Genomic DNA, 20,482 nt, shown 5'->3' with positions numbered 1-20,482 from the left:
AAAAAACTGTCAAATATACATATGTTAAAATAAAATCAAAGCGATAAAATTTAATACAGTAGGAGGGGGGGCAATCAAGTCGAGGGACGGCAGCAAAATACACAGGGTAGAATGATGGTTTGGTTTCTGTTAGAAGAGGAGGCATCGTGGAGGTTTGTAGTGAAGGGCTTCCTCTCATCAAAGCAGGCTGTGATACGAATGAGATTAAGGGTAACGTATGACAGCCACTTTGATGAAAGGAGATGCTAGCCATTGTAGGCCGAGTCTCATGTTTGAGCTCATCAAAGCTGGCTGTGATATGGGAATGGAATTAGAAACACATCACCACCACTTTGGTGACCCAAAACAGAGAAGTCAGCTTGATCCCCCCAACCACCACCACCCAGCTCCCCCCACCCACCAAAGGGAGGGAAGGAAAAGGAAGGGGAGGAAGAGGAGGAAGAAGCCTGTCTGGCTGAGCAATCTCCTTCTGTAAAAGTCTGAACAAAAAAGGCATGCACACTCCACTGACAGATCATGGAAAGAAGCTTTTCAGACTTCATTTGATATCATGTACAGTTAAAGAATTCAAAAATTTTAAGACAAAACAAATATCTACAAATAGAACTTAAGCATACACATAACCTCAGTTCAAATTGAAATTTGGTTTACACCTGCAATAGTATACAATCTGAAAAGAGCATGCAGTGTATTCTAAACAGTGACCGGCTAAGTAAACAATCAAATTTCATTCATTTTCAGAATCATTTCAGTTGAGCTTATATATTATAAAACAATGCATTTACTCAGTTGTTTACCAGAAAGAGACAAAAGCACCAACAAAATGCATATTTTTTTTTTTTTTTTTTTTAAGGTTTTGTTTACAAAAGTTTCTGAATATTCAAAAGAAATCACTAGGATAAACAGTGGTTGCAACCCAACAGGAAACAGACTGGTACATATCACAACTAAACCTGCATTTCAGAAATCTGAATGGAAATAAAGGCAAAGTTATAAAACTGAAATTTCTCTCTTGGAAGATCATTTTTAAAAGTACTTTGGAAGGGAGCTAAAATGGCATTTCACAATAGGAAAAAAAAAGTTCTGGGAAGTAAATGATTTTAACCACTAAAATTTTTGCCATTAGCACCACTAAGGGGGAATAGTTTGTGTTAATTGGATCAAATGTTTATGCAGACAAAGCAGGAGGATTGATTCCAGCATGTTGATGATGCCCAAGTCACAGCTCATCAAAGCTAGCTGTGATATGTCAAAGATAGCACATCACAACCAGTTGATGAGTTGCGAGGTGGTCAGATGATACCTTTCATTACAGCCATGTAAACAGTATTACTTTTGCAGCCAGATTGTAAAAGCAAAGCGGTGGGGGAGAATGTCCATCTGCTGTAGGGACAACTTATGTGCAAGAGAACCATATTCCAGCTCATCAAAGCTAGCTGTGATATGTCATATTGGCAGCGTATCACAGCCCTTTGAGGAGTTGCAATCGGCTTAGGTCAAAGGTTAAATTTAATCATGGTGTAGCAAACAAAGGTAGGAAATCTGCATTAGTAAATGAGAAGGGAATACAATTTACCAACAGAAGCAAATATAGAAAGGAAACATTTAGCAATGTATAATATAACTTGCAAGAATACCTGTCACTGCCTGGGAATAAATGAGGAACTAGACTTTAACAGATAAACTTTAGTAATTATTTTCCAGCCAGTCACTTAAAATTCTGGTTAATTTAGTTAAACACTGTTCTGGTTGGTTAGTACTTCAATGTGTAACCATTTGAGAATTCTTGGTGCAAGAAGTATGACTGGTCAAACAACTGTTCCACTGATCTTATAAACACGAGACAAACACTAAATTTATAACCAACGACGAGGAGGAAACCTAGTCCCAGCTCATCAAAGCTAGCTGTGATACGTCATATTGTCAGCATATCCCAGCTATTTGATGAGTTGCAACAAGGTCATGGTCTCAGGATAGTGGTTCAAGGTTTAGGAGTTTGATTTTGTATTTTAAATCAAAGTCTAGGATAAATTCAATAAAAAAAACTTTCTTTAAGATTTAGTTTGGTTTTACAACTTTACAAAAAAGGTGGTTGTAATTATTTCAATTACAGAGAAACTTTGATAGGGATGCAAGAAAGGAAGTGAAAGCAGGGGCAGCAGCAAAGAGGCGATAGCAACAGCAAAATAAAACAGAAGCAGCAAAGAGCAGAGTCCCAGCTCATCAAAGCTAGCTGTGATAAGTCATTGTCAGCATATCACGGCTATTTGATGAGTTGCAACAGTGCCTTCTCTCTTGGGTAAAAGAATAGCAAACTGGAATTCAAGACAAAGCCATTTCATTTCAAGGAATAAAAAGACCGATTAGATCTTATGAATAGCAATCCATTACAACGAAGTCGGGAGAGCAAAGAAAAAGAAATCTTGAAAACTACAATTCTAATTTAAGTCACTTGATGGAGGGCATTTTATAGAATTTTCTTTATATTCCTTAATGAAAATTTACAAGTGACAAGTACGGATTTTAATTGTTTTTAATGCACTTGTTATATTTATGAGAATTAAATTTTTTACAAAAATTAGAAAATCCACTTATGGACTTTTATTAAAGTCTGTAAACTACCAATCAACTCTCCAATTAAGTGTGTAAAAAATAAAATTTAATCAACGGTACAGGAAATTGGATTAAACTGGTTCTATAATCAATTCAAAGATGTGGAGGGGGGGGGTTTGATTCCACAATTAGGGAAGAGGAAGTAAAGTTTTTCAAAGCCTGACAGATTTTCTTAAGGGCTCAGGATGTGATACCAGAAAGCCTCATACTGATCCAAGCAGGCTGTGATATGAAGAGAATGTTTAACATGTCGCAGCCACTTGGTCAGTAAAAGACATGGCAGATGATATTGTGTATTTTTGTAATCAAGTTGCTACAAAAATAAAACCTTAACTAAGAGAAAGGGAAAAATAAAAAGTTGACAAAATAAAAAGTCAGTGATGCTTGGCAGGAGACGAGGCTCATCAAAGCTGGCTGTGATAGGCCAAGGAGATTACTATGACATCCAGCATTGATGCCTTCGCAACCTGCTCCTCATACAGGTTTTTACTGAAGAGGAAAACTAAAAGGAATGAATGAACACCTTGGAAATTAATGACAGCATTGTAATTATAATAAAAAAAAAATTAAAAAAAATTAAAAAATTAAGACTGGGAAAAAAGTATATAATATTGCAAGTTTGCTTTTTAAAGATCTGGATTGGACCAAAGTTATGAAAATAAAATGAACCACTCGAAAGACAGGGTAGTAAGAAGTCTACAGTACAGCATCTCACTACCCGTGTCTTTCAAGCCGAACACATTCCAGTCAATTTCAAAGGTGCGCATATATATTAGGCAGGTAGAGCTGGAAAAGAAAAATGGTGTAAGACAATTTTTAAATAGGAGAAAAATAAAAGTGGTTACTTACTGCAGCAGCTTCTGTTCGAAAGTCATCAGGACTACCAGGACCAGCAAGGTCCAATAAAACTTGAACCACCTGGGCTTCAACATCAACTGAAATTTAAATAAATCTATTGCATTGACTAGTAAAATTACAGCAAATGAAGATTAGCTCCAGTAAAAATCTGACAGTCTTTTACATCATGATTAGCATATCTTTATAGAATAGACAGAAAATACTTTTATAGAATTTGAATAGTGTTTTTTCTTACTATAATCCTATAAACCAAGTTTAATTTATAAACGTGTTTGGTTCAAATTGTGTAAGAGCACCAAATTTAAAGGACAACATTTAAGATAAATTGTATGTATTTTCTGACAATTTTATTTAATTTAAATAGTTTTGTTTGAACTTATGATTGCTCATTTAAAAAAAAAAAAAAAAAAAAAAAAAAAAAAAAAAAAAAAAAAAAAAAAAAAAAAAAAAAAAAAAAAAAAAAAGAGAGAACACCTATTTAACAAATCCCATTTTAATAAATTATAATGAAATAGGATTTCAGATTTTTTTTAGTCAAGACTTAAAATTTTGCAGGGACACGGGTCCTGCAAGTTACATATTTCTGAATTTGAAAATACTACCAAAAGCAGATTAATAGAATTTAAAAACAACCTGGACAATTTAAAGAAAAAAGAAATTAGAAGGCTTTCAACAATTTAAAATAAACTTACTTCTTTCAACCAATTCTTGCTCTAGTAGAACAACCAAGGCAGCATGACTAGTTTTCCGAACCTACAAATTAAATTTTTTAAAATGGTAAACTTTTAATCATTTTCTCTACAAGAGTATTTGTTAAAGTAAAAGTTTTAGTGTTTAGAGTTATCTCCCTCTACATATGAAGTAGGGAGTGATTTTCAAGTCTTAATTATTTCACCCCAAACAAGGCACAGAATCAGTTAGGAGAGGCTACTATTTGGAACCAGATTTGCAGGGATACTATTTAGGGAGTTGGGCGAGACGTCAGTTTACATTGCACTGATTTCTGTATATCAGTACAGTTAGGGAAGCAGAGGCATAGGAAGGAATTCCGAAGTGAAGCAGTTTGAGGGAAAAAAAGTTATTAGAATGCTTTACGGCATCTAGGGATCGTTAGTGTAGGGGTGGGATTTTGCTGCTTGTTGGTTTGTCGAGGTGGTACTAGTGCTTTTAGTTTATCAGAGCACTTTCCATTGAAATTCTTGTAAGCACAAGGATGCCACGTTTCAGCAATGGAACAGAAGTTGGAGTTGATAGTGCAGGACCTATTAGGTTGACAACTCTTGAACTCTGCTTAGCAGTGAGACAACAGATGCACCAGCCCAGATGTGGTAACAATACTCCATACAAGGGGCAAACCATGGGCTTGTAGAGATACAAGATCCTCTAAGGTGTGAGTAGCCTTTTAGCATGGTAGAGAGAACCCATTTTCCTTGCAGCAGCTTTGGCAATTATCTCAATGTATTTGTTCCAATTCATGTTGTCTGAACATTAACTCCAGGAGATGGAAGAATGGCAATCAGTGTAATTCCTGTATTTATTAAAGGAAATAAGCCTAGTCTTGGCACCATTAAACATTACCAACCAGTTATGGCCGCATTCTACTACAGACTGGAGGTTTTCTATAGTTTTAACAATTCCTTAGATTGGTATTTGTTTTACCCTCATGTATGTTATAGAGCATGGTGTCATTAGCAAATACCCCCATCGTAGAGAAAATTTTATCAGGGATGTCATTTATGAATATCAGGAATAATAAAGGTCCAAGGATTGACCTCTGTGGTATGACCTCATGTTTTGATGCACAACCATCAAGGACAATCTGGGGTTTTCACTTATCTAAGGATAAGATTATGTTACGTATATGCCCAGCAATACAATAGGATTTGATTTTCATGGGACCATCATGCCAAATCCTGTTAAATGCCTTAGATTACTAAGGCTATTAACCTAGCTCCTCCTGCCTTATCCAGTGCTTAGTATATATATATTAAGAGATTAGTTAGGATATCTACAGTAGAACAGGCTTGCCTAAATTCAGTCAGTCGGACAAGTTTGTCTGAGGTGGGAAGTGCTTGACTGATTAAGGACTCAAAGATTTTGGCAAAGAGAGCAGAAACTAATGAGGTGATAATTAAGTGGGTCAGTTCTGTCGCCAGAATTCTTGTAAACTGCAACAGAAGCAATTTTCCAGCAATCAGGAAAGCAAGATCTGTTAGCATTTGTTGAAGAGAACCGGAGCCACCTCAGCAAAGCATTTTTTTTTTAGTAGATCAGGCCCACATGCCTTCAAGGGGGTCTAGATTTATTATGGCACCACAAGAGAAGCGGTGATTTTCAAAGCAAGTCAACAGGTCACATCTAAATGGGTGGATGAGAGAGTCAAGTACTAAAACCTAAGCTAAATTGTTTTGTCAAATTTTAACTATAAATTTGACCAACAATTTTAGATTAGCTCAAAAATTCATTTGGAATTTAAAAGGTTTAGTCATCCTCAATATCACTCCTAGTGCATGACATTGTATAGGTTTTTTTTACAGGTACTTGCGGGACAGGATACAACTCATAACTGCGAGAATTTTTTTTTAAAAATCAATTGATCATTGATTTGAAGTTTTTTACCAAAATATAAACCCTTTTAGGTTATCTAATACAGATTTAATTTTATTGCGCGATCCTTATTTTAAGATACTAGTGTGATTATTGCAAGTTTGTTGGAGATCTTTGCACTTGATATGGAATATAAAATGGAGCTTCTTTGCCCTTTGAGTGTGATAGTTTCCTATTTGAAGTCTTCCCTTGACTTAGATTGTTTTTTTTTGTTTTTTTAAAGGTTGGGCATAATTTGATAAGTTTGTTTTTGCAGGACTCGCCATTTAGATGTATTTTTTGATTACAAGTTTGTAATCAGTATAGAATACTTATATTGCTAGTGTTCAATTGTTAGTGATCTTTTTGCAGACATGTCAACTTTTTTTTTTGTTCCCTTTTAGTCCTTTGTATAGTTGAGGAATCCAGCAGAAAATGTTTTGGGAGATAATTCTTTGTAAGAGATTGATGATTAGGTGGTTGTTCAAGTTCTTGCTTTTTACCGATTATGTATTTGTTTGAGTTAGTTTTAAGGGTGATGTCCCAAACTAATTCTTTGGCCGTTTCAGCACTGAAAATTGAGTTGTCTGAGACAGTAGAGTAGTGCGATATTGCTAGATAGGGGTTGCACTTCTGACTGCTCAGCTCTAAATCCATCCGTGTATATACATGCCCAGCTTGGATATGGTTCTAGTATATCGAGATATTCTATAGATTGCAAGGTATTAGATTTGGAATATTTTATCCAGTTTAGATTTTTGGTTGTTTTAGTAGCCAAAGATTTTTTTTTAAATTCTAGCATTTGATCTATTTGTAATCTATAGGTTGTATGCTTTTTATCTTTGGCGAAGAGTTTTGGGTATTTAGGGTGAAAGATACAGTTGTAAGCGGGATTATAAGAGTAGAGATTAATGAAATGAGCTTTTGTTTCAAGGAGTGTGGATATTCGAAGGCTTCTGCATAGACTATTAGTGAAGTTCTATAAGCTCCTAAAACTATTCAGTTCTTAGATCAGATTTTCTGCCAGATCCATGAAGCTGGCATAGGGCAGCATTGACCAGAGGAGCTATCCATATACTTTTCCATATTTTTTCACCAGTTTGTATTGCTAATTACTCATTAACTATATTTTGTCAGGTTACATTTAGTTTTGAGGTAATTTATGTTCTTTGTATGTTAACTTTTTGCTGAAGATTATGCCTAGGAATCGACGTTCTTTAACTGTGAGTAGTTATTAAGTTTGAGAGAAGGATCACGTTATAGTTTTCATTACAGAAATGTACAGTTTGTCTGGAAGAATAAAGCAGTTTATGTTAGCCAATCGCTAATTTTGTCGAGACCATTATAATTGTCATATTCAATAGTGTGGAGGTGTTTAATTTGTTAGAAATCAGAAAATCTACGCAGAAAGTTCTAGTCTGGGGTCATAATAGTTTATTTTGATATTGAAGAGTGTGGCTGATAAAACACCTGTGGTATTCAGAATGTTTTTCCGTGTGATTCTAAAGAAACAGTTGATATCAAATTTTCTAGAAACACATGGTAGTCCATCTTGGAATCCAAATTTATCAGGTTCTAACATTATGCTATATAGTGCAAAATGCCTTGGAGAAGAATTGCAATTAAATTTTTTTTTTTTTTTTTTAATTGAAAGGGGGGGGGGGTGAATAAATTTTAATGAAAGTACACAATTTGAGGGCTCTGGATTTTCCCTACATTAGAAATTAACCCTAGAATTTAGGATGCCGATCTTTTGTCCTTAGTATGACCGGGACATTTTGACTAGCAAAGTGTAATCTTTCCTTAGTGATAAAGGAATCACTCTAGATGGAAGTCTTCATGCCTATTTTGGGGAGAAATTTTCCCTACATTAAAACTGATCTGTTCTCAAGATGTGACGCTGAACTGAACAAAAATTAAAATGGCCTCAGTCTGGAATAAAATGATGCAAAATTTTGTATTCAAGATGTGATTTTATTATGGATAAATTTCCTCGGTCTGGAAGAATTTCCACTTCCATGCGTAAAAAATATCAGTCCTAAAATTCAATTTTATAGGAAAATCATGCCCCCTCGCTCCCAAGTTTTGTATTGCACATTAATGCCACCATCTTAATATTAAAATAAAACACTCTCTAAACTAACTAACAATCTTATTTCAAAAAGAAATAAACAATTAAAATAATTATCCCAAATCATTTAAAGTTTCAGTTTTGTCCAGTTGCAGATAATACATGCTAAAATCAGAGTCAACCAGTGTCGACTGAAAACTTTTTTAAAGTGGCTCTGACCTATGGTCCTTATATCTGACATGCTCCCCCCCCCCCGTTTTTTTTTTTTTTCACTCCAAGTATATTGCCATTAAAACAAGATACTGAGAGAAGATCATGACATTTAAATTATACAGTATTAACAATCAAATCTTTTCTAGACAAGAGAAAAATTCAAGTTGTCCTTGATGGGAGTACATCCAAAACATGGGAGGAGGAGGGGGGGGGTGCAAATCCTTCATAAACGACCTCCCTGATAAGACCATGCTATAACACAACAAATGAATGTACACATTGAAGGCCATTATAATTATCAGAAAATGAACTAGAGCCCGTTGTGAAATTTACCATTCAATGCTCCTTTAACAATTACAAGAAATCTCAACTACGTATTGTCGTAGCTAATAAACTATTTGGCCTAATTTTCACAGGCAACATTAATTGAAACCAATGCACAGAAGACGTTGCCAAGGTAGGGCTCCCTTCACCATGTTAGCAAAATAGACACATATGTCACTATCCTTTATCTCTAACCAAGCCACCATTTGCCCAATGCATGAAGTATTGTTGCTACACCTGGGTTGGTGAATTTACCTCATTGTACTGGTCTTCCAAGTATTTTAATTGAAGGTGCAGATAAATTTTACCCTTTAATATAAATCCAATCCATTGACTATAGGTTCTTAAATGCTGGAAGTCTTAACTTTTAATAGACTCCCTGGAACTGCTCAACTTCAGAATGCTCCTAATAATAACCTTTTGTGTTTGACCGGCAATGTGAAGAGTATTTTAAGAAAAGTGATTTTCGTGACAGTACAAGCTAAGCAAGTAATTTGAGCACATTTCATAATTGCGATGTGACAGACTCAAACTTAGCAGTGTAGGTCTCTTAAGTTAGAAATTCTTTTTTGCAGCTTGTCAAAGAGCAAAAGGTTAATGATCCAGTACAGACGCAGAAACATTACTCCATGCACGAGTGAATGGTGGTTTGGTAATATAGAATACAGACATGTACAAGTTTTCCAGCTAATCTACTCAAGAGAGTTAGTTTAGCTTTTTATGGTGTCAGAAGCAAATATAACCATCTGGGATCTAATTTCATCAGGAAGGTCATTCATGAATATTGGAATAAAAGGTCAGACTTATTTACTAATTCTAATGTTGAATAATTAGAGGGTAACATTCAAATATTTATCTTGAAAAGGGTGTTATCAGCCATGGGAAGCTGGTTAGAGAAATCAAGGATTTATTTACCTGGTTGTCATTGTCACTGAGGTATTTCACAACAAGTGGAAGAATATACGTGGCAACAGCATTTAGAAATAAATGACTGTTTTCTTGACAATACATTGCTACATGAGGAACTTGTTCAACCAAATCTGAACGAATTGTTGGTTCTGAAAAATGCAAAGGAAATAACTTTAGACTTACATCTAGTTTTCATTGTGGGGTTTGAAGAGCCAGGAACAAGAGTACACAGTGGTTCATTAAACCCAGTATCACCAGATGAGATGAACAAAAAAAAAAAAAAAAAAAAAAAAAAAAGTATATAAATAAACTATGCATGCACATAAGTTTATTTCTACGCACAAGTTTCACTCAACCTATCAATTTTGAAACAACTCCTAAACATAAGTGGTGTAAATGTAGGCTATATTTATTTTATGCAAAGTTCCGACATGTCTGACTTGTGAAATTTTATCAATAGTTAATATTTAAAAATTTCTTTGGGGCATTTTGACAGGTTTTAGAGCATAATATTGGCATTCAAGTCTCATTCAAAAATTAAGATTTGCATCGAATTTGATCCATAAGAGATACCAATTAAACAAGATTCCATTAATTTTTAATTCTTTCTGAAGACCCACTAAGCTGAAACCTTAAATTCGAGATATTTTCTAGAATAAAAATTGGAATAAGAATTTTAGATAAGGTTTAGTATTATATCTATTATAATTGGAGAGGCGGTGGGGCAGCATAAGTGATGCAAAACTTCTGGAAAAAATTCCGAGAGGAGTATTCTAGTACTTTTAACGGGACAAATACAAAAATCAAATATAGCAACATCAGGAGACAACCAGTGTATATGAAAAGTTCTGAAATTACATTTACTCCTTTTCAATTTTAAATGAAAAGGACTTTTCCATATCACAGATAATTTAAAATTTGTAGATTGATGAAAACGTACCTCATGTGAGACATGAAATTCCATTTAAGTTGTTTTTTTACTCTTAAATATAGAGAAAAATTGCAACAGAAAAGTGAAATAGAAGGCGACTTATGTTACAAATGGATTTCACCACTGCTCAGCAAATTTAGAACAAGTTTGATTTGAACAATTTTAACAGTTTATGTCAGACTCAAAGTTTCCTTATTTTACTTGTTAGAAATTTAAAGTAAATATGCATTTTATAAATAGATAATTGATTCTAACTTGAAAAATACAATTGACAATTGTATTTGGTAAGAGAGGAAGATTCATTGGCCAGATGTGGCAATTAATGCTTTAGTGGGATAACCAGAATGGTCAAAATATACATTTTATAGAATTGTGTACATGTGGGTAGACGTTTAGTCAATCATCAAACCAGTGGAAGGAGTAATAAATTGACCATCCCTTTTAGGTCGCACCTAAAAAAGAATCCCAAGAGTCCTCTACAAATGAAGGCTAATTAAGATAGACAAGATGGTGTGGCAGATGAAAATTTAACAGGAATGTCGGAAAAGTGCATATCACGTCAAATGGAATTTACCAGTTGATTTTTAAAGATCAAAAACAAAGCAATTCATTTTCAGATTAGTATATAATTTAAATTAAAGATGCTGTCCTATAACCAACACAAGATAAAAATGGCTGCAAAAACGCACCAACATCCCCAGATAGTCGTACCATGGCCCGTAATACAGCAATGCAGTCTTCTTCAACATTACCAGCTGCACGTAAAGTTTCCAGAATACCCCGGGCAAGCAACTGCCTGAAAGGAAGCAAAAATAAGTAAAATAGTCAATTGAAAACAAAGAATAAATACAAGAGAGGAAAGGGAAATGTTACAAGTAAAAAAAAAAAAAAATTTTTTTTAAATCTGCCATTGAAAAGTCTACATTTTTAGATGCCAACAAAAAGTACTTAGAAAATTTAGTAATTTAAAATATTTTGTACAAAGTTTCATGGCAGATAAAATTTGATAAGGAGTTACTAGTCGAAAGGCAACAGTACAATGAAAAGAAGCCTTAAGAATGGGAAAGGGTATATAAATATTGAAGAGATACATATCTAGACTATAGAGATGAAGAATTATCTATTTCTTCAACAAAAACTTGTTTTTGCTAGTATGGTTTAGGATTTTGTGACATTAAGTTACTGGATTCTCAGCAACATCGTGGTTTTTGTTTTAAAGCATATCAATTCCTTTTTGGATTGTTTAATACTGAACTGGTCATTTTAATAAAGTTTATGCTTAATGTTCTTTATATTTTTAAATATTCATGTTTGGTTGTTTTACAGAACATGATACTTTTGTAATGCTAAGGGGGGGGGGGGGTGAATAAAAAAAAAAAAAAAAATCATGGTTTGGTACATTTTAGGTCAAAAAAGTCGGTAGCACCAGTAGCAGTGCCATGGGAACTGATCTTTACTAGGGCAGTTTTATAAACTGGTTTATATTCTAAAACAGTACACCATTTAACATTCAAGCTAATGAGAAACATTAAAGCTTACATTAAGGGTAATCATTTTATGAAATCTAAATCAGTAAGAAGCCTTAAATTAAGGCTAAACATTTTGTTTAAAACAATTATGAGGGTCTTCAATAAGTTTCCAGACTTATTGTATGGGCACTTTTATTGCTAATTACACACAAAACCAGTCCCCTCTGAAGTAATCTCAGACTGCAGTGTACAATTCCAACAACTTCTGGAAGGCCCATGGAAATCCTCTTGTGTGAGAATGTCAAGGACTCGTCACAGCCTTTCATTTCAATGGTCTCATAACAACCACTAACATGATCCTCAAGATTATAAGGAAGAACCAGAAGTCACAAGGTCTGGACTTATAGGGAGGGTGAGGAACTGTCTTGCTGCCCATTTTGGGCAAATAGTCTGCAACAAGGATGGAGTTGTAAACTGGTGCACTATCCTTGTGGAAATGCCAGACATGATTTTAGGAGTGTTGGCTTCTCCCAATGGAATATCTTCCTGAACTCCTTAAAACCTTAACTTAATATTCCTCTTTGACAGTGTCCAGTGGGACCCGAGTGCATGTAAATCCTGCTTGTACTGTCAAAGAATCAAGTTTTCTGGGTAGATTTGCTATCTGGCTTTGGATCTAGGAGAGCCAACATGTTTCCACTGGGAACTGTCTCTTGGTCTTTGGGTCATAGCAGATCAAGTTGTCATCACAGGTCACCTGATCAGGATTGATCAGTTCGACTATTTCTCTGCAGTCATGACAGTCTTTCTGATCTCCTGAGCCTCCTTGGGACAAACTTTGCGCAACTTCAGTTGCTTGTAAATAATTTGCATACAGTTTCCACACTGACATCAAACTGCACTTACTGTCTCAATAGACACCAAGATCCTTATCTATGAAATTCTTTATTTGGCCAATCAACTGTGGTGTTCCGACTTCCTTACTTCTGCTACACCTCAGCCCTCAGACTCCCTACCTTCCTCCAATCTCTTATGCCATCCAAAAACTAATACTGGATTCATACAAGATGGTCCAAAAGCAGTCTGAAGCATTCCATGTTTGTGGTATTTTTCTAAGTTTAAAACAGAATTTTATTGTATATCGTTTTTCTAAAGTGTCCTCATGTCCAGATTTAAATTCATCAGCTGTGACGTGACAATCAGGCTTTAGTAGGGCATATTCCAATTCCTGCTGTAGCTGTTGATTTGAATCTGAAATCATAATTGGCCAACTCATAAGATGCACCGCAATAACACTGAATTTTCAAGATGGAAACTTATTGAAAGCATCTCGTAACTTAGAAAATATCAGACATGTAAAAACTTCATGGCAGATTTGGCAGATGAAGGTTGAACGACATCACTACAAATATGCATGTGTAACGTAATAGCTATTGGTTCAGGTTTCAATTTTTTACCCTTGCAAACAGGTCTTTATAGTTCAGGCATTAATGTGAAAGGAAAAAAAAAATCATAAGCTAAACGTTTTGGTTTCAATAATACGAAATTTGCATTAATCAAAATATTTAAGCGTATTTTACAATTAGTCAATGCCGGGCGGCCTGCTAGTGTGTGCATATATATATATATTTTAGATAGGATTCTCAAGGTGAATTTGATTTTTACATCATTAAATTGAGACAGTACAGAGAAGTCACCTTCACGTTAAAAATGGGTTTCTAAATCACATTGCAATCTGTAGATGTACAGTTTTACCTGACAACTATTAAAAACTTGGATAGTTCTGAAGAAAAGCAATTTCATTACCCAAAATATCTTTCTTTAATCTGGCTTATTTTCTTGCTGACTAAAAATGAGATTAATCTGGTTGAAAGTCAACGACCCTAAGTTGATTATAGAGAACATAGGAAGTAGTTAATTGCACCCCCCCCAAGTTCAAAAGACCCGGGGGGGGGGGTAGCTCTAACGTAGTGGAAAAATTGTATGGAATTTCTTCACTGCAGCAAAGTATAGTATCAGAACATACAATTTGTTCCTAGTCAAAAGAAATAGTTAGAATTAACCATGACAATAGTCCCACATTAGTGGAGTGCCAAGAGTTAGAAATGAACAGTCTGACCCTTCAGAAAAACTAAAATTGCAAACAGAGAAGACAAATGAATAGGTACGGGCAAAAATAGGGAGACCTAGTTTTGAAAACCAATTTATCCAATTTTTTTGTGTAGGTTTCTGACTACTTTGTATTTGAAAAATTAGAGACTAATGTTAATTTCCTGAAGGGGAGTAAAAAAATAAATAAATTACCCCTCAAATTTACCGTTCGCCAAAAACGCAATAAACAATGGTTTGTAAACCACTATGTGGTGTCAGAAACTTTGTGAAAAATATTGAATTCGACCCCCTGCTTTTCCAAGCTTATAACTACTCAAAAAATGTAATTCAAACCCTAATTTTTTTTTTCCTCAATCAAGGAGCAAGAACCAAGGTTTCATAAAAAAAAAAAAAAAAAAAAAAGTGAAAAGGTGTTTAACTTTGCACTTTACAGGTAAATTTCTAAAAAACACTTGTTTTAAATTGGAATATATTATTTATTGATCTTTTACTTTCAATTTGTGATATAAAACTTTGGTGAGTAAATTAATTTACTTTTTAATAGACATTTCAAAATTGGAGGGGGGGGGGGTTATTAAAAAAAAAAAAAAAAAAAAAAAAAGTTTGTCTAAAATATTATATTTGGTTTATTGAAAAGCATAAAATTTCACATTGACTCTGAAAATATCGTAAAAATAGAATCCATAGAAAAATGGATTTTTAAAGTTTAAAAATTGAAAAATACTGAACTCGTAAAATTCAATTAATTTCATTAGTTTAAAAAAAATAAAAATGTTTCTATTACTTTTTATACAACTTTAATAGTTTATTTTGGAAGTATAATCCATAAACAAAATAGAGAAATTACAAGTGTTCATTGTATTTGCAGTTTCGTGTTAGGGTGTCAAATTTCTACAAAAATTCTGATACACCTAGTAAACCACGATTATAAGGTCCAAAATTTCAGCTAATCGAAATGCTGTTTCAAAATGAAGTCATGATAGTAAGAGGTAGGGGTGTCAGACCCCCCCCCCCACAACGTGCATCCATACATTCCTACTATGAACGTTTGCATCAATTTTTATCATTTTTAAAAAACATTTTTAATAATTGTTAAAGATTATATAAAAATGTTACGTCGAAAGCTACACTTTCTTGCGAGCAAGGAAAAAATGCTGCATATAAAAATTATGCGAAATCTATAAAAAATAATATTTTTGCTATTATTTTTGTGAAAATATTAAACAATGCTTAATTTAATGGTAATATCGGTAGTTCGAGAAATTCATTTTTCGAGTTTATATCGAATTCGTTAATACGGACTTTAGGGGCTTTTGTAATGTTCCTGTAAAAATTTTTTATTACAAATTACGATGCTTTATATAAAATAGCAAAAGTAAATTGCGTTTGTGTTTTTTTTTTTATTATTTACTACTGAAAATTATAATTTTAGTAAAGGTATTTTGTTTAAACAAAACCTTTACACTCAGATTTAAATAATTTATTACATTCCGCGATTATGATAAATACTGAAAATTTATTAAAATTGGTTAATTTCTTGATTTTTGGTGAAATTTTAAGTAAAGGAAGGGGTCAAAATGTTTATACATTTTGAGCATCGCCATTCATTTTGCCCGTACCTAGAAATGAAATTTCTTTTTCCGCTTTTAACGTTTCTTCTTTATAAAAAGTAAAGTGTAGACTTCAAATGACGGTTATCCTGACGCTCCTCTGCACTTTGTTTACCTTGGAAGTGACGTCACACAAATCTTATAATACGGATGGCTACAATTGTAAAAATAATTTGTTTTATTTTTCTTTCATTTTGAGTTCCTTTTTTCGTCCGTTTAACTTTTTCTCTTTATTTTGAGCTGAGAATTTATTTTATTTTGAGCTCTTTTTCCGATCCGGCATTACCTTTTATAGGTACTCCTGCACTTTACGACCCAAGCTATTTTTTAACGCTATTATTTAGAAACCTATTATTTAACATGGGGAAGGGGTGTATTGTAACTATTCTGTACTTTCACTTAACAATTCAATTAAAAAAAAAAAAAGTAAATATGAAGAATTACTCCACCCTCAAATTCCTTTAAAATTACCACTCAAGGTTTTCGGGGTCGCTGAAAACGAAAATAACGTTTAAAATTACGGCAAACGAGTAGTTTTCAAGATATGAAGAAATGTTAGGTAAATATCCAGATGCACCGACCACTTTTTTTTTTTTTTTTTTTTTTAGGTAATTGAGGTCGCTGACAACGAATCTGATAGTCAAACTTAGGGCAAATTTACCGTTTGCATGGTATTTACCCCTGAACCCACGAACTACTTTCCACCATTTTGCAGCTTCTGTTTACGCTACGCGCATGCACGCTGTAGCATAAACGACGGCTTCAAGCAAATTACGTTATGGAGGGGATTTTTTTTTCCAAAGACATAGAATTTTCTAATTTTCAAAAATACATTATAGCACTTTTTTGGGTGGAAAATTTAAAATTAGCTGAAAAAGAAATAAAACAAGAAAAGGAAAGCACTCCAAGTTTGAGATTGGGGGGGGGGGGGGGGGGGATTTTAACTTTTTTTTTTTTTTTTACCTGGAACAGAATTTTCAAAAAGTAACGCACCAACATTTACCAATTAGAACACCATTTAACATTTTCCGAAGATTTTACTGTTTACATTGGGGCGCGAGCGGGGAGGGGCGGATGTGATGTTGGGGCGCGCGCCCCCAATGTAAACAGTAAAATCTTCGGAAAATGTTAAATGGTGTTCTAATTGGTAAATGTCGGTGCGTTACTTACGGAAAAACGTTTAAACTGCAAAAGCACCTATTAAGCCACATAAGTTCTATAATTGAATCCCCCTCCCGCAAAAAAATGAAAAACAAAGATGTTTGGTGCTTATGTTTTTGTAAACCACATTAAAAACTACGCAAGACAAAGAGAAAAAGAAAAAAGTCCCCTAATTTGTTGTACTTTTCTTTAACTGTAAGTCATTAAAAAAATGTCAGTTCGTAATTTGATTGGTACGCCATGTGAGAAGGCAGTTTGCTAGGTGAAGCAAGGCGGCGTTCATGCTGCAGCGCACGCGCGTAAACGGAAGCTGCAAAATGGTGGAAAGTTATTCATGGGTTCGGGGGTTAATACCATGCAAACGGTAAATTTGCCCCAAGTTTGACTATCCGATTCGTTGTCAGCGACCTCAATTACCTATAAAAAAAAAAATAGAGTGGTCGGTGTTCTGTAGTAGCGGATCTGGATATTTACCAAATGTTAGTTTTAAAAAGTGGGGGATCACTTTTCTATAATAATTTAACGTAAAATGAACGTAAACTTAAAACTAAAATTTCTTCATATCTTGGAAACTACTCGTTTGCCGTAATTTTAAACGTTATTTTCGTTTTCAGCGACCCCGAAAACCTTTAAGAGTGGTAATTTTAAAGGAATTTTCGAGGGTGGAGTAATTCTTCATATTTACCTTTTTTTTTTTTTTTTTTTTTTTTAATTGTTAGGTGAAAATACAGAATAGTTACAATACACCCTCCCTTCCCCATGTTAAATAATAGGTTTCTAAATAATAGCGTTAAAAAATAGCTCGGGTCGTAAAGTGCAGGTAATGCCGGATCGGAAAAAGCTCAAAATGAAAATAAAATAAATTCTCCGCTCAAAATAAGAAATGGGAGAAAAAAAAAGGAGCTCAAAATGAAAGAAAAATAAAACAAATTATTTTTACAATTGTAGCCATCCGTATTATAAGATTTGTGTGACGTCACTTCCAAGGTAAACAAAGTGCGGAGCGTCAGGATAACCCAAATGACATTTCAATATAAAATTTTAAATTGTTCGTAAACATTTGTAGGACGACCCCCCCCCCCCTCAACCGAATTGAGAACCTTATGTGACAAGTTATGAATTTTTTTTATAAGTGAATCCTTCCCAAATAGAAGCTACTTCAGGCGAATTTTACGGTTGAAAGGACCACGTGGATATTTTAATGAAACCCTATTCAAAAGGACAAAAAGGTGCGTACCGGCTGAAGGCATTGTCGCTGTCCATGTATTTTTCCAACTTTTGTAATACCGTAAGGTTGTCATCGGAACAGAAGGATTCGTCACCGCATCTGCCATCTTCAATTCCAAAGCCTAAAAAGAGATCTGTTAACCATTATTAAAGCATGAGATTGCAAGAATTCGAGAAGGAATATAGCGACAAATTATTTTCAAGTAAATACAGTTGGCAAATATAAGTCAAAAACAATTTAGTTTAAATATGACGCGTGTGCCTAAATGTTAATTTCCTTAGTTGTGATTGCAGGTAAAGCATGGCCCGGTACGAAATTGAATATGAAACCAATCGAAGAATTCAAATCAACTTTTGATTAATTTTCATTATAATAAAAAAAAAAAAAAAAAAAAAAAAAAAATTAAGGTTTGGCTCATTAAAAGACTATTAAAAGAAAAAAAAAAGTTTTAAAATGGCACAATCTGGCCAAATTATTTTATAGTAATAATATAATAACCTTAAGGTGTTAAAGAGTTTTACACTTAGTTTTTAAAAAATTGGCTTAAAGTAACAAACAAGAGGTAGACCGTAGATTTGAGATTTTATTTTCGTCCTAGTCCGCCTTTCGATTTGGCATCGTTCTAATCGTGGAAGATCAGATACCTGGCGGACCTGTACAAGAGTGTCTACACCCTAAAAGTGTGCGTTTTACATCAGGTTAGAGACTTAAGTACGATAATCAACAGAAATTTTTTTGAAAAAAAAAAAAAATTTAGTGACTTTCTCGTTATAACGTTCTACTTCATTGCTACCTGCCTTAATGTACATTTCTTTACTGATGTGGCACGTGATTAGAACTCCCTTAAGCCATTAAAGTTTTCCAAATTAAATCTATGATCAAGTCTAATCTAAAAAAAAAAAAAAAAAAAAAAAAAGTTGCCTTTCAAATGGTGTTTCCTCGAAAGCGCTATAGTGGCCAATTAAAAGTAGTAAGATTTAGAAGAGTTACCGCATAGAAGATACAATGCATTTTAATATTTGTTTTTATTAAACTTGGTATTTAATATTTCCCCTCTTAGATGGAAAAACGATCGAAGGAGCACAAATCGTATTAAACTACCAATCCACTGGGGATGATGGTGGTGGGAGGGTCGACGCGGGAGAAATGTATGCCGAGAAGGTGGTGGCGGCAAGAAGTGTTTGAAGCTAAAGAAACTATGAAGATAAATATAAAGTTTGTAAAAACCGAAAATATTAACTAGAGCAGTAAAAGAAAAGACAGTATCAAGTCCTATTTCGATTGTTAGTCCGAACGTTAGATAATTGATTCTTGGTAAGAAAATGGTACTATATCTAGAAAAAAAAAAATCTTTCACTTTCTATGCAATATAATCGAATTTGTTAACTTTTATCCGTCCTGGAGATGTCCGATAATCTTTAACTCGTTAAACTTTGAAGTTATTTATGGTTTGGCAAAAAAGTTTTTATGGCTGCTAGCAATTAAAAACAATTTGGTTATATTAATTGGATAAAAGTTATTTAGAATTTTATTGGGGGGGGGGGGCTATTAGAAAAGGATAGATTTAATCCGTAATATAACTACTTCTATAAGTACAATTGAACCAAAAATTTTAAGAAAAACTTGATCGACATCAATAGTTAAAAAGTTTGATACCTGACAAGTAGTCACAGGACATTTTCAATTAAGGACGATTAGATACGTTTAGTCAACAAACTAGAAACTTGCTTATGAAGAAAGGTACAAATTCTTTAAGAAAAAAATTTGTCTTGATGTTACGGAAGATAAAGGAGAAAAATAAAAACTAAAGAGGAAAAAAAAAAAGTAAAAGCAATAGGAGGGGGGAGTGAACACGTGCTGCACACTAGCGGCACCACGACGATCACGGCGAAAACAGGAAATACTATTTCAGACAAGGGAAGACAACCAAGATACAACTACCAACAATGAATGAGGACTAATTTAGCAAAAAACGTCACAATGACAAAAAAGCTGCAGAGTTCAAGGGTTTTAAATGACAATATTTACGTTGAACATTGATAAAGAAATTAAAAAGGTTATAAAATATGGAACATTAATATCTATAGGCGCAATAGTAAGTTACTGACAAGATTGAAAATTAAATACAGAATTCGTTTACAAATTCCTGATAAGGTTAAAAATAGCGATAGTTAACAATGCATTTAATGAACCCGCGATTTCCACGAAGTTAGTCAGCTGACGGGAATATCGGAAACAGCGAGACGAGCAAGAAAAAAAAAAAAAAAATTGCTACACCCCCCATCCATGTTAAGAATAGCGACCACCAGTGAAATTCGTTAATTGGAAAAATGAATTACTATCCCGAAAACTTGCCGACCATTTCTGGTTCTTCCAGTCATATGTCGTGTCGTGCAC

At 34.0% G+C, this 20,482-nt stretch overlaps 1 protein-coding gene across 6 annotated transcripts in view; it reads right to left on the bottom strand.

The window, feature by feature from the left end:
• The window catches only part of LOC145296093 (serine/threonine-protein phosphatase 4 regulatory subunit 1-like), an 80,362-nt gene that overhangs the window by 54,485 nt on the left and 5,395 nt on the right, over positions 1 to 20,482 (bottom strand). For 4 of the 6 annotated variants that reach the window (XR_013869960.1, XM_080142262.1, XM_080142247.1 and 1 more), the window contains 5 exons: positions 18,095 to 18,218; positions 11,195 to 11,301; positions 9,581 to 9,723; positions 4,164 to 4,224; positions 3,463 to 3,548 (listed from right to left, as the gene is read on the bottom strand). Coding sequence is in view for 5 of the 6 variants with exons in the window: in XM_080142262.1 (XP_079998388.1) it covers positions 3,463 to 3,548; positions 4,164 to 4,224; positions 9,581 to 9,723; positions 11,195 to 11,301; positions 18,095 to 18,218 (521 nt within the window). In the remaining variant the exon portion in view is untranslated. The remainder of the gene's footprint in view (positions 1 to 3,462; positions 3,549 to 4,163; positions 4,225 to 9,580; positions 9,724 to 11,194; positions 11,302 to 18,094; positions 18,219 to 20,482) is intronic. The other 2 variants (XM_080142270.1, XM_080142253.1) reach the window with 1 other exon arrangement.

The sequence above is a fragment of the Euprymna scolopes genome, chromosome 2 (genome assembly GCF_053919585.1).
Source record: "Euprymna scolopes isolate OS-2025 chromosome 2, ASM5391958v1, whole genome shotgun sequence".
Classification (NCBI taxonomy): Eukaryota; Metazoa; Mollusca; class Cephalopoda; order Sepiida; family Sepiolidae; genus Euprymna; species Euprymna scolopes.
Note: the sequence above shows the minus strand (reverse complement) of the source record. Positions and strands in the feature narration are given on the sequence as shown.